Here is a 13,430-nt window from a genome sequence, read left to right on the forward strand (position 1 = left end):
AATAGAATTTGTACAAGAAAATGAAAAGGGAAACAACACTATCCGATAAAACAAACCCATCGATACTAACGCAGGATGAAAATGTAGTTAAAACCTTTTCTGGTGTTTAGTTCATGAAATATAAGATTATTTTTAAAAATGATATTATGAGATATATTATTTTGAGAATATTGTATTACCTTATTTTTATTTATTTAGTAAAAATATAATGTTTGGTTAGAGATATATAAGATTATTTGGATTTATATTTTACCAAATTATCTTTATGACATATGTTCTTTTTCATAAGTTAAACTTTTATATTAAAATAAATATTTAAATAAATTTTATAAAAATATTTTAATCGTTTCACTATCTAACTTTTGAGAAAAAAATATAATTAGTATACTAAACTTATATTTTTAAATAATGATATAATATGAAAAAATAATATTGTGATCTTGAGTGGACAAAAATATTATTTTTCAATGAATAAAATCTATTTTTTAATAACTCAAAATTAGATATTATTTTAAATAGTTACATTTTCACCTCATAGATTATAAACAATTAATATATTAAATATTAAAAATATAAAAAATACTCAAATTTGTTAATATTTTATTAAATCAAACTCTTTATATTATTATTATGTTTATAATTTTAAATAAAACACGAAAAAATAAGAATTAAAAATGATCCATATGAAAAGAATTCATTATTCTAGGGGTATTTTTGTCTAAATTTATAAGAATTGTGTAATACCTAAGATATTCCACCATTTTAACAAAAAAATGCTACTATTGGTAATCAATTATTACATGGAATAATTTTTTTTCGTGAGCCAAACATGATAATATAATTCCGAAAAAGAATATTCTCATTGATAATGATTTTTTCGAGAACCAAACGCCCCCTTTAATTTTACGGTTCTTTATTAACTATTATACAAATATCAATTTATAAGTTGAGGTGAGCGTTCAATATAGACGAATTGATTTAAAAATATTTCAGTTATTCGAGTTTATGAATCTTATTTTATAACTAAAACTTTATTTTAAAAAATTTAGAGTCGAGTTGAATTATTTAAGTTCCTATGTTAAATTTAATTGTAAATATTTATAATATTACAATCCTATATGATTCTAATTTAAATGGTTTTCTATAACCATATACAATACATATATAGTTCTTTATATTTTTTTCATATGTGATACGTATATCGTACAATGTTGAAAGACTCGACTCAAACTTAAAAATCAATCCACATATTACTAATAGATGTGAGTTATTTGAGTTATATTTTATAACTCGACTAGAATTTAAAATTTTATCGAGTCAATTCGAATTTATAAAATTATGAGTCGAGTTTTATCAAATTAAATAGAACCAAAAATAATAATTTTTTTGAGTCGGTACAAATTTTACTTACCCCTATTTACAAGTGCACACCGACGATATGTTAGGCCCAAATTAATATAATTTGTCATTGCATTTTGGTATATATTTGGATGGCAAATAATTTGTCAATGCATTTTCATTTTTGTTTGCGTTTTAAGTCGATATTCTTCCCCTATCCAAATATACATCACACCCTCAAAAAATCTATTTGCATAATCGATGGCAAATAATTCGGCATAAAATTCTGTTCAGAGTGTGATGTATATTTGGATGGGAAAGAATATGACTTAAAGAGAACAACGCTCCACATGAAAACTTAATTATTTCCATTATAACTATATATTTCCGTTTTTGGAATTTTATTTTTACGTAAAATTTCCATAATTTGCCGGAGAACTAATATAGGCCAAAAATTTCGTAAGAAAAATAGGAAGATGACAGGCACATGTCCTCACTGAACAATAGAACAAGGCCAGTGGGATTCCAAACCAAATAAATCAAATTCCCATTTAACTTTTTTGTAAGGAATTTCTGGTCACGGTAATAAAATATTTTATTACACTTACTATATAAATAAAATAAAATAAAATATTTAATATAAACTTATTATATTTTATTAAATTCACTCAATAAAGATTATAAGTGAAGTGATAAATCATTTGTATATAAATCTTATTAAATATGATTTTAACTTTTATAAATATAATTTATAGTTATTTTTTTAGAGATGATATAAAAATATATAAAGATAAAAATATAATTATAATAACATTAATTATAAGGAGAGATACTTTTGAAATTCAACAAAATTTGTGGCAATCCAACCATATGATTATAACCCATCCACCTTTACTGGTTATGTTTTCTATCTGTTAGGAGTCGGCTTCAGTTTTTTGGTTTAGTTACATTAGTGATAAACAAATATTTATCACTGATAATTATTTTTATTTTTACTTCGTATGGTGGCGCAAAATAACTGTAGCACTATATTAGTGCTAATGGATAAATAGGATGCATTAAATATTAGACGTTTGTTCATTGATTTGTAAGATTTTAATATATGGTTTCATTAATCCCAGTCTACCAGAGCAGTCAGGAATAGATAAATTTTGTTTTTTTTTCTCTCCCTCAAACCCCATTGTGAAGCAGCTGCCCCAGAAAGTAATGGAAAAGATATTTGTCATCCAAAAATGAAAAGAGAATTCTGACAAAAATTTCAGACCAATGACGATGAGATGTGATGATAATTACACTACCTGACATGCATCCGTAAATGCATGCATGGATCTTGAAGTGGACAGTTGCTTGAGCTCGATCCGTCGACGTGCATGCGCGTTCTTGCATTAATTCCCTTTTAATCAAGGAAATGTGATTCGACCCACCCCTACATTCAACCACGTGCCGCTCACTCAGCCCTCCTGGATTTGGGTTTGCTCTAAACATCGTTGGTGACCTTTGCGACCAATCGAAATCTAATCCGACTCTTCAAGCTCTAATGGGGGTGATTCAGTGACGTCTTTCTTATTCGTTTCCATGCAAAATGTTGTAGGACCAAGTACGTAGAATTAAAGAGAAGAAGAAGCTTGGAGATGCTCCTTGTAAGTTGGAAGCCTGACAGCAAAATGTAATAAATAAGCTGGCTACCATGAAATCGGGAAGCGGTGATAAGAAGATAATTTTTACAGTACATCTGCAGAAGGTGAGCTAATTAATATTCAAGACAAACTGGTTAAAAGCAGGTTTTGTTGGTTCTTTTTTGGCTTTGGCTATGAGGTTTGAGTTTGACCCTTGGAGCTATGCTGAAGCCAAGCCAAGGTTTCCTCTTAGTACGAAATTAACAACACTCCCTTGTCCAACCCATCCAATATTAAATGCAGATACATCAATTGCGTTTTTCACAATACTGTACGGATGCCGTTTCGTTTTTGTGGTGAATCATATGTTTTAAACTCATGGAAACATCAAGAAGGGGACAAGGTCAGGGGCACTGATAAACTCTGATGCAATTTGTCCCACTTGAATTTGCCTTGCTTTTAGCAACACCCACAACAACTTGCTATTGCATACGATCAATTCACAACCCCAATGCACCAAAACAGAAGTTCAGTCCGGACATGCTTAACTCTGTATATCAAACAAATCCCAAAGGAACTACTAAATTAAGGATATTTTTTAGAACAGGGTATTGTTATACGACAATGTCAAAAGGATTTCTAGGGCTAATATACTGAGAAAACCCCTAAAACTCTCACTTGTGATTGTATTTAATTATTTATTTTAGTTAAATAAGTTCGTGTTACATTACTTTTAGGGTTAATGTATACTTTGCTCCTGACTTTGATTTCAATATGCAATTTGGCCCCTGACTTTGAATTGAACTCCAATTTGACCCCTAACTTCGGCTTTGTTCTTGAATTTGGCAGCGACCAAGTGATTAACAAACCCAATAGATGATATCAGGCAACGACTGTTAGTGTTCAACGAGGATACGGCACAGCGACATTCATGTATGGATCATATGACAGCAACAAGTGGATCGCAGGACATGTTTAAGCATGTCCCGGGCAAATTTAAATTAAAAATGAGCACATTTTTGGAATCATTTGACAATGAAAACTCAAATATAATCTTGTAGTTTTTTGTGCTTAAACTTGGGACCTCTACAGATAACAATTGTTCCTTTAACCACTAAAGTAACTTAATTCGTGCAATAATAATTTGATATTATCTATAAATATCATAGATTAATATATCCGAACATATTAACGGTAACCTTATTATTTGGATTCTTCATTTTTCTTCTAATAGTTATATATTAAATATCATAGATAGAGGAGGAGGTAGTTGAAGTCTTTTGCAAACCTGAAAATTAGACAATACCACATGAACCGTTACCACTTTCATATTGGCATTGTGTCTCCCACTGGTAACTGTGATTTTGTATTCTTTGCATAAAACTTGTTTATAACATCGATCGTGATTGTTGTGACGTTTCACTGTCTTACTGATCTTTTCTCCCTGACATTACTAAAACTATACTTTTGGCTTGACCTGAGAGATATACAGTAGAATATCAACCATATCATTCAAAACCAGAAATTCTAAATATCTGGTAAAGGCACCAAAATAATTAGGGAAGACCAGTTGAAGTACAATGCCCACATGCACATGTCTATCACATGTGGTTGGAAAAAAATCAAAGCAAAATTGCACATCATCAGTAGTAACAATATCAACTCATATTTGACATATCAATTCGATCTGGATCGAGAAAACTAGCAACAGGGCCTCAGACATGAAAACATAGCTTATCTCAAAGGGAAATATTCAGCAGTGTATAGATAATTTGATTTGATTCCTCTTGTCTTCAACATGGGTAAGTTTGAATGCAAATCAAGGAAAAGATATGGTTGTTTATGCATGCATCAGCTACCATACTGAAAAACATTGTCATATGCAAATAGCTAGCTTTCAATAGGCTATTTCAATGTCCGCCGCGCCTTTCCAAGGTATGAAACATTCACATGCTTACCAGAAATCCACTAACCCACTCACATGCATTCCATTGGACAACTAAAGATCTCCAGTGATGGAAAGAAAAACAAAAATAGTTCAGTTTTTGTGGCAATGGGAAGGCCACGACAGCCATACTTCACCTTTCCAACTTAATCCCAAAGAAAGGGCATACAGCTTTCAAATTCCATATATATTTTTTCGTTTGGTACAACTCACACCTACAGGAGCAAAACTCTTTGCCACAGGCAGGCAACTCCTAATGCTAAAACCCGCGACATGGATTTAAAGGTGGACCACCTAGGCCAGTGCACCAAACAATGGGGTTCATGCAGCTTTCAATATGTTCAAGTAGTTATTATGATCTTAGGAAGGGATAACAGAGTGCTATTATAAAATATATGATGTGTCAAATTCCAATGACAGATTCACAAGAAATTCTCCTAAATCTACAAATTGTTATACCACTCTGTCTCTGCTTGTAATTGATCTAATAATATGGATTGAGTAGGGTTTTTAATTTTAGCAAGGACAAAGAATTCTTGATTAAGGGCCCAAAAAAAGGAGAAAAGAACCAACTCACAACATAACTTCATAAAGGCCAAGGTTTGTTGGCCTTATAAAAGAATCCTGGGCAGACAGTCTATATGACTTTTAATTGGCACCTTACTCTTCAGCCTGCAGGATTCTCTCTCCAAGGCCGAACATAATTGACCCAGACCCACGAAATTACCACCATATCTCCCCTCATATATTTACCCAAGTTACATACCAAGCCCATGGTTTCAGATAAATTACCAAGAAGACATCAGATTGCAGAAAGTTACCATTAATTCAAGTGTGCTAGGTTTTGTTAATGTTTTTCCTTTTTATGACGATAGATTACAAAGCCTTTGCTGGAATGATAATAAACGAACAAACTTTTGCAGAAGACAATCACAAATCAAATGCAAATGAAACACATTCAAAGGTAACCTAAACGTAATAAATCAAGAAGAAATATCAGCAGGACAAACAATTAGATTTGGATTTCATTGAAATTGGTTTAAAACGTACCTTGGTTGTGCTGATATTAAGCCAGACTGAAAACACCCAAATTTGTTACTATATACTATGCACTAGATCTTCCAATTCATGTGGAACCAAGATCTCGAGGAAAAAGCAGGAATTTACAGCAGCAGCGAGGACTTGAGTTTGAATATAAATAAAAGAAATGAAAATGTAAATAGTAATAATAATAAAAAAACAGAAAATTTAAAGACAATTAGAAGATATAAAGAAATGGTATTATTTTCATTACCAAATTCGTAAGGAAAAAAAATAGAAAAAGTGAATTACACCGGTTTATCTCATACGTGTCTAGTAGCCTGACGTAGCAACTAAATGAAGTTCAAGTACAGAGTTATTTTCCAGTACCACCTGTAACCTTTCTTAAAGAATAGCTTATTTTACATTTCAGCAAAGAAAGAACATCAAACTAAATGACTTAAATCGACAAACAATAGCAAGTGTTAAATTGACACAAAATGGTAACAAACAGAAATTAGATATCTAAAATAAAGTTGCAAGAGAACTGGTTTCATAATAAACATGACAAGACTAACAGAACATCAACTATGCATCAACATTTCTGCTATAGCAAATTTGCAACTATTGGCAGAGCTGCTCAACAGCTGTCACAATCTGGGCAGGCTGAACGACAGTTACTTCCTCAAGTGTTCCAGCGTATGGTGTAGGCACATCCTGTGAAGATAAACACATAATTGGAGCATCCAAATAATCATTGAAATTCTCGGTAATGGCAGCCGTCAAGCTAGCACCAATACCACCAGTCCGCATGCACTCCTCCACAATAAGAACACGATGTGTCTTCTTAACTGAGTTCCCAATAGTGTAAAGATCAAATGGTTTCAAAGACCTAATATCAATTACTTCGGGATCGTATCCCTTGTTCACCAAAGTTTTAGCTGCCTGCATCACATGATATCTCATTCTTGAATAGGTTAGAATGGTGACATGTTCTCCAGGCCTCACCATCTCAGCTTCCTCAAGATTACAGATGTAATCCTCATCTGGGATTCTCTCCTTGAGGTTGTAAAGCAAAACATGCTCAAAAAGGATAACAGGATTCTCACTTCTGATTGCAGCCTTCATTAAGCCCTTGGCATTGTAAGGGGTTGAACATGCAACCATTTGGATTCCGGGGATTGATTGAAAGTATGATTCAAGACGTTGAGAGTGCTCAGCCCCTAGTTGGCGTCCAACACCACCAGGCCCACGAATGACAATCGGTATGGTAAACTGGCCACCAGATGTATAATGAAGCATACCACAGTTGTTGGAGATCTGATTAAAAGCAAGGAGGAGAAATCCCATGTTCATTCCCTCAACAACCGGTCTCAAACCAGTCATAGCAGCTCCAATTCCCATGCCAGTGAAGGAATTCTCAGCAATCGGGGTATCAAGAACCCTAAGGTCCCCAAATTTTTCAGCCAGTCCTTTGGTCACTTTGTATGAGCCTCCATAGTGACCCACATCTTCACCCATGACACAGACACGGGGATCCCTATCCATTTCTTCTTCTAAGCCCTCTTGAAGAGCTTCAAAAAGTAAAAGCTCATGCCTGGAATACAATATATATATCTAGTTAAATACTGATAATAGATACTGACATTATGTTATTAACATTTGTCCATAAAAAAAGTAAACGGCTTGATTATGATAACAAGTATGACCGTAAAAATTCGACCATGCAATATAAATCCATAGCAACACAAAAAAACAGAGACAACATTTATACACACATAAAAACCTATATGCATACATGTATAGAAGCGTGCATGAATACACCCAGGACTCAAGTGGCACCCTTTTCATTTAATAACTGACATCAACGTTCCACGACATCGGGCTGACAGATAGAGATGACTAGATCGTTGCCCTAACAGTTGCATGAATGGTATCAAATGCCTGGACCTCAAAACGTATCATAAGGTTAGCACTTTGTTATACAGGCATCTCAAACAGAAAATTATCTACACACACTAGAGGCACAGTGCACCCTAGAAAGTATGTATCAATGATGATTCTCTTATATTTAAAAAGTCATACACTGGAAAATTGTTATCAAACAAACAAAACAAATATATATTTATTATGGCTACTCGAACATTTTCCAGCATAGGATAAATCTGAATAGAAAGCAAAAATACGTTAAATTCCAAAATAAGACTACAAGGACAAAAAAAAAAGTAAAGAATCCAATGCTCTGTTACAGGAATGTCATTGAGTGGAAAATTTGAAGGCATTTTCCAATATTGCTAATTAATGTAGTACTAAATCAACATCTTTCATATTTACACGAGATACGGAAGATACTTGGTTTTTTACTTTCGTTACGTATAATTCGTATTTAACAAATATTGAGCTATTGAATAAATTGTAAAACTAATTCGTAAGTTAAATCAGAATCAGAAATAGAATCATACCCTGGTTTCGAAGACGAAGAAGAAGCGGCGCTATCAGCCTTAGTCTAGTTAAAATTAAAATTACATTAGCAACACAAAATAAACAAATAATTGATTGAACTTTAAGATTCTAAGAGAGAGAGAGAGAGAGAGAGAGAGAATCATTACTGCAACTGCATTGGAAATCAATTGTTGAGCCCTTCGACCCTTAGGGTTCAGATTCAGGATTCCATCAGATCTGACCACTGCAAAGCTCGCTCCTCTCCTCACTGCACAAAATCAGATTGAGGAAAAACACGAAGTTAAAAAATGAAGTAAAAATAAAAGAAAATCCAATGAATAGCTTACCGGAGAAGGATGTAAGAGGAGAGAAAACGGAGTTATTGGAATCGAAAGAATTGGACGGTGAGGATGATAAAGTTGCGGCAGCTCCAACTCCTTGGAAGATCGCAGCCATTGGTTTTGCACCCGCGAAAAAATAAAAAAGAAATGCTATTTCAAAGAAATGGAACTGTAAATGAATTATCAAGAGGAAGACTGAAATATATACTTGAAAAATGAAAAGAAAATGGGCGAAGAATTTGAGGCTCATTTAAAAAAAAAAAAATTCTTGTTAACGTGGAGGGCGATTGGTTTGAAGTGCCAAAAGCGATAGAAAAACGCATGTTAAACGCCAGCGTTTGGTGCCGCAAATGTTTTTATGCCACGTGTGCATGAAAGAAAGATGAGGAGGCTTTTTTTATTTGGGTGGGTTACCCCGGGGGGTGGGGGGGGGGGGTTACAAGAAATATGGGGAGGTTTTATGGATGGAAAATTGGGTGTAAGATAGTGGAGGAGCGGAAGTTGTATATGATCATTTTAATCACCATACCTTTTCTTATTTAGAAAAATAAATTATTTGTTTGATAAAATCATTTTTTCCTAACAAAGAAAGACTGATAATTTTTTTAAAAAAACTACTCGTTTCTAATTTATTGATCAAGTAAATTAGATTAGATGTTTCAGAGGTGATGTTTTTTCTTTCAATTTAATTTAATTTATTCAAAAACATTAATATTTAAATATATGACTTTATTTAAGAGATTAGTACATCTTCCTATTAGATCAACTAATTTTTGATTCAGAATGATTACTTTTCCATCTATTTAAATATTTTTTTTCTAATATTTCATTTACAAATGCTCCACATAAATATCTATTTTCATTAAGGTGAGGAGGAAAAGGATGTAATTCACGCGGAACATATATTTTGTGATTAAATTAAAAGATTGTTAATATCTTACAAAAAAATATGACCCATTACATATATTTCATTTTATTTTATTTTAAAATATACAATTTTTTAATCACGTGATGTCCTAAAATAATGAATTACGTGAGATTTGGAATCTATAAAACACACTTTTAATTATTTTTTTAATAAGATTAGGAAAGTTACATACAAATTATTATCGGAATGTCACATTTTCACTAATATTTATCAAAATATCAAGCTTTCAGATGAAGTACATTCTAAAAGACATACCTTAGGTATATGTGGCAAAGACGCATTCTGCATTAACGTTTTATGTTGATCTAACAACACATGTGGCCTTTATCCCCATTTATACCATCTCCAATTTTAGGGTTAAGTTAATAATTTAGAGTTTAAATTTTAAAGGATTGTTAAAGTTTTTAAGATTTAGGGTTTATATATATGATATGATACACAAACTAAGAATAATTACTTACTTCAATCTTATTGATATTGGTTCAACCCCACATAATGCACATTTCATGTGTGCTACCAAGTCAACATAAAGCGCGTTCTAATAACACACTTTGACATGTCTTGTAGAAAATGTTTTATTTAAAGGATGACATTTCGGTAAATATTAATGAAAGAATGACAATTCGATAATTAATAATTTTTAGGGTGATTTTTGGATAAAATTACCATAAGATTATGAACACTTAATAGTAAGTTAATATAAATAAAATAAAATATTTATTTGACATAAAATATTAGATAAAAATATATTTTATATTTCCCTCGATTTTCTTTTTTAATTTTAATAATTTTGATGAATACAATAATAATTTAATTCATTATTATTTATAAATTATGTTAATTTAATATATAATTTATTTATTTTATAAATATTAAAAAATTAAATTTATTGAAATATTTAGAATTATGATTAATTTAATATAATATGATAATTTCACAGATTTAATTTATTATTACATTATTTAAAATTATATTAATTTTAATTAAAATTATATACTTATTGTTCTTAACTATTCCGTTTCCAAAATTGACATGAAGCTCCTTTATATTGGGATCAGTTTGTTTAATTTCAAAATTAGGATAGACTTAATATGTCATTTTACCAAAATATTACGATAGCTCTTCTGCATATGGTAATGCGAAACAGTGGAAAAACACAAGAAGGTCAACTCAGGAGTCACATGTAACAAGTGCTGGTCAACGGGGAAATGGAAGTTTTCTATCTATTATGCAGTTATGCTCAATCCTATCCACATTTTTGATTTTTCACTTCCCTCGCTCTCTCTGTCCTCCTTCCCTTCCGCTTCCACTTCACGCGCCACCGTCCTCATCCTCCACTCTCCACCACCCAAGTTGAAGCCGTTTCTCTCTACGAAGGTACTGTATGGCACGAGCGTCGCAACCCCATTAGCCATTCTTTCCGGTACTCGTACGCTACGCTCTTTTCAACCTCGATCACGCTCCTAACACTCCTCCCGACCACCTCTCCGCCGACGAGGCTCGTAGGTTTTCCAAAACTGATGGCCCTGTGTAAGTTCCTGAATTTTCTTATCCCCTCTTTTGTCAATACTTTTTTTTAGTTCATCTCAAATATTTGGTATTTTGATGAAATTACGGTGACAGTTTTCTGTTAACAATTCCTCCAAGCGTGGGGTACGAACAGAATCCATTGAGCATATATTATTGCTATGGTATGGAGGGAAACACTAAGCTTCTGAAGAAAGTGCATTGCTGAGGTTTGTAGTTCTTTGTTGAATTTGCTCCAAATGGAAACCAAGCTTATAAATAGTAGCTACTGTTGTTTTGCTATAGAACTCATTCAATGTCGAATTCTAATGCTTTATTTGTTGACATCGCTGTTGATTTATTGTCTTAGGTGACTAATACCCCCTGGGTGAAAGAGTATTATTTGTATTCGACCCAGATTCTGATTTAGTGGCAAAACCATTGCATGTCAGTCCTTTCATGGTACGCTCTCTGTGAATTCTTCATTCCTGTACATTTGTTGTTCTAGTTTTATCCGTTTCATATTTTCATGAGTTTTTAGTGTTATATATTTATATATCCACATTTCGTTAAGAATTCAGGGTTTTCTAAGGTTTACATCTCATAATGATTTCAGTTGTTTTCATTATTGGATTCATAAATAAGTGATTCCAAATTCTTCTATAAATTTTGCGTCAGCATGAATATGGCGATTCATTGGTGTAGATGAATTAATTATATGTTCTAAACATTCATTCCGGACATTGATTCTATCATGCAACATTTGAGGAATGCTTGTTTCATCCTTTGTTTTATAATGAATTGTGTTTTCTCTAACCATGTAAGCATCTTGGGGAAAATGTGCAGCATATGCTCGGGAATTGGAGCCTTAGATCAAATGCTCCTGATCAAAATTTACCAGTTACAATATCTGTCCAACACCCTGAGCTTGGTGATTATTTTCTGGCCACCTTGAAAGCGAAAAGAATCTCTCCGGAATCAGTGCATGATCATGCACTGTTTTTCTGGTTGATGCCTCATAAGGTTGCCCTGTGGATATACGGCATGTAAGTCGAACTAAAAAGTGTTCAACTTTGGTATGGGTTGGACTCTTGAGCTAACTATGAACTCCATCAGTTCTCTACTGCTTTGGCCTTCGTGTGATTATGTCATAGAAAAGCATTTTTCAGTCTGAAAATAGTTTTATATTCACTTCTATTTTTCTTTGTTTCTTATATCAACGTTAAGACGAATCAATACTCTAAAATCTATCTAGCGAATTTTACAGGGTAGTTGGGTTTCTTTTTCTCTCATTTTCATTTTTATTTTTAAATAAAAATATCATTGAATATTGAATTATCATGTGAGATTGCCTGCTTTGGACCCGAAACTCTGGTTTTTATAATGTTGATAGCAAATCTTGCTATCCTTTCAATAGAATATATTGAAATAAGGAATTAGAATACCAGTTTGCCTGCTTGTGGCCTGTAACCTTGACGTTAGCTGTATAATATGAACTAGTACAACAAGCTTTGCAGATGGCAGAGTGAGTAAGAGGAATATAGGAAGTTCAGTAGAATTCTTGGGTATTGCTTGGGTAATTTAACAAAAAGAGCAGACATTTTTTTAATGAAAAAAAGGTATAGAGAAAGGTACATTTTTCAAGTTTGAAAAAGAACATTACTCAGCTAGTTTCAAGCATATTCAATTGTTTATTTAAACTCTAATTAATGATGCTTCTTGATCAACTAAGCTATTCAAGTTAGATTATATGGACTTACCTCAAGGCCTATTGCCTGCATTTTAACTTTGCTGCACTTTTATGGTCCGCATTTATGATCTGGGTGCTGATTTGATATATTAGCATTAATTTAAAGTTCAACAGTGTAAGCTATGTAAATTGGCATCTCTAGTGGGAACTACTATGCATATAGGTGCCTGTAATATAAGCTTCACTTTCAATGTTTTTCACCATTCACCATTACAAGCACGGGAGCGCTTAGAAATTCAAGATTAGTTTATTAGTTTTCAGCTGGACAGTGTTTTATTTGGATATACCCCAGAGGTTGAGTGACCATTGGTTTTACTGTTGCAGTTAGGAATGTCTGGCCTATCAACTCACTCAACCTGACAGAGCTTGGGCTGGAATGCATTTGCTGGATTCTTCAAGATTTAATCATTGTGTTCATAATTCTCAATTACTATGTTTTTTTTTCAGGCTCTATAGCTATTGTCTAAACGATTTTTTCTTGAAAAATAAAAAGGTGAGATTTTAAAATAACCACATTGATTTTTAATTTACCTATTTCAATTGA

The 13,430-nt window shown here is 32.6% G+C and overlaps 1 protein-coding gene and 1 long non-coding RNA gene across 2 annotated transcripts; one reads left to right on the top strand and one right to left on the bottom strand.

Annotated features, from left to right (window-relative positions):
- Window positions 1–6,367: 6,367 nt before the first annotated feature.
- On the bottom strand, window positions 6,368–8,959 carry LOC120196337 (pyruvate dehydrogenase E1 component subunit beta-3, chloroplastic-like). Its single transcript, XM_039198157.1, has 4 exons — window positions 8,709–8,959; window positions 8,529–8,629; window positions 8,382–8,425; window positions 6,368–7,516 (listed from the first exon to the last, which is right to left on the bottom strand). The coding sequence occupies exons 1-4, from the start codon at window positions 8,950–8,952 to the stop codon at window positions 6,544–6,546; spliced, it is 1,362 nt and encodes a 453-aa protein (XP_039054088.1). The 5' UTR covers window positions 8,953–8,959; the 3' UTR covers window positions 6,368–6,543.
- A 1,911-nt stretch (window positions 8,960–10,870) lies between these two features.
- On the top strand, window positions 10,871–12,270 carry LOC120196304. Its single transcript, XR_005523157.1, has 3 exons — window positions 10,871–11,366; window positions 11,507–11,598; window positions 11,983–12,270. It is a non-coding gene; the product is annotated as an uncharacterized LOC120196304 (long non-coding RNA).
- Window positions 12,271–13,430: the final 1,160 nt, after the last annotated feature.

Source organism: Hibiscus syriacus, unplaced genomic scaffold (genome assembly GCF_006381635.1).
Source record: "Hibiscus syriacus cultivar Baekdansim isolate YM2019G1 unplaced genomic scaffold, ASM638163v2 tig00117032_pilon, whole genome shotgun sequence".
Lineage (NCBI taxonomy): Eukaryota > Viridiplantae > Streptophyta > Magnoliopsida > Malvales > Malvaceae > Hibiscus > Hibiscus syriacus.

What these genes read in the sequence shown, in the direction of transcription:
- LOC120196337 (XM_039198157.1), bottom strand. Translation starts at nt 8,952, where the DNA reads ATGAGCCTCAAATTCTTCGCCCATTTTCTTTTCATTTTTCAAGTATAT. An exon ending in TCCTCTTACATCCTTCTCCG is followed by an intron (nt 8,630 to 8,708) that starts GTAAGCTATTCA and finishes GATTTTGTGCAG; the next exon opens with TGAGGAGAGGAGCGAGCTTT. An exon ending in TGATTTCCAATGCAGTTGCA is followed by an intron (nt 8,426 to 8,528) that starts GTAATGATTCTC and finishes AATTTTAACTAG; the next exon opens with ACTAAGGCTGATAGCGCCGC.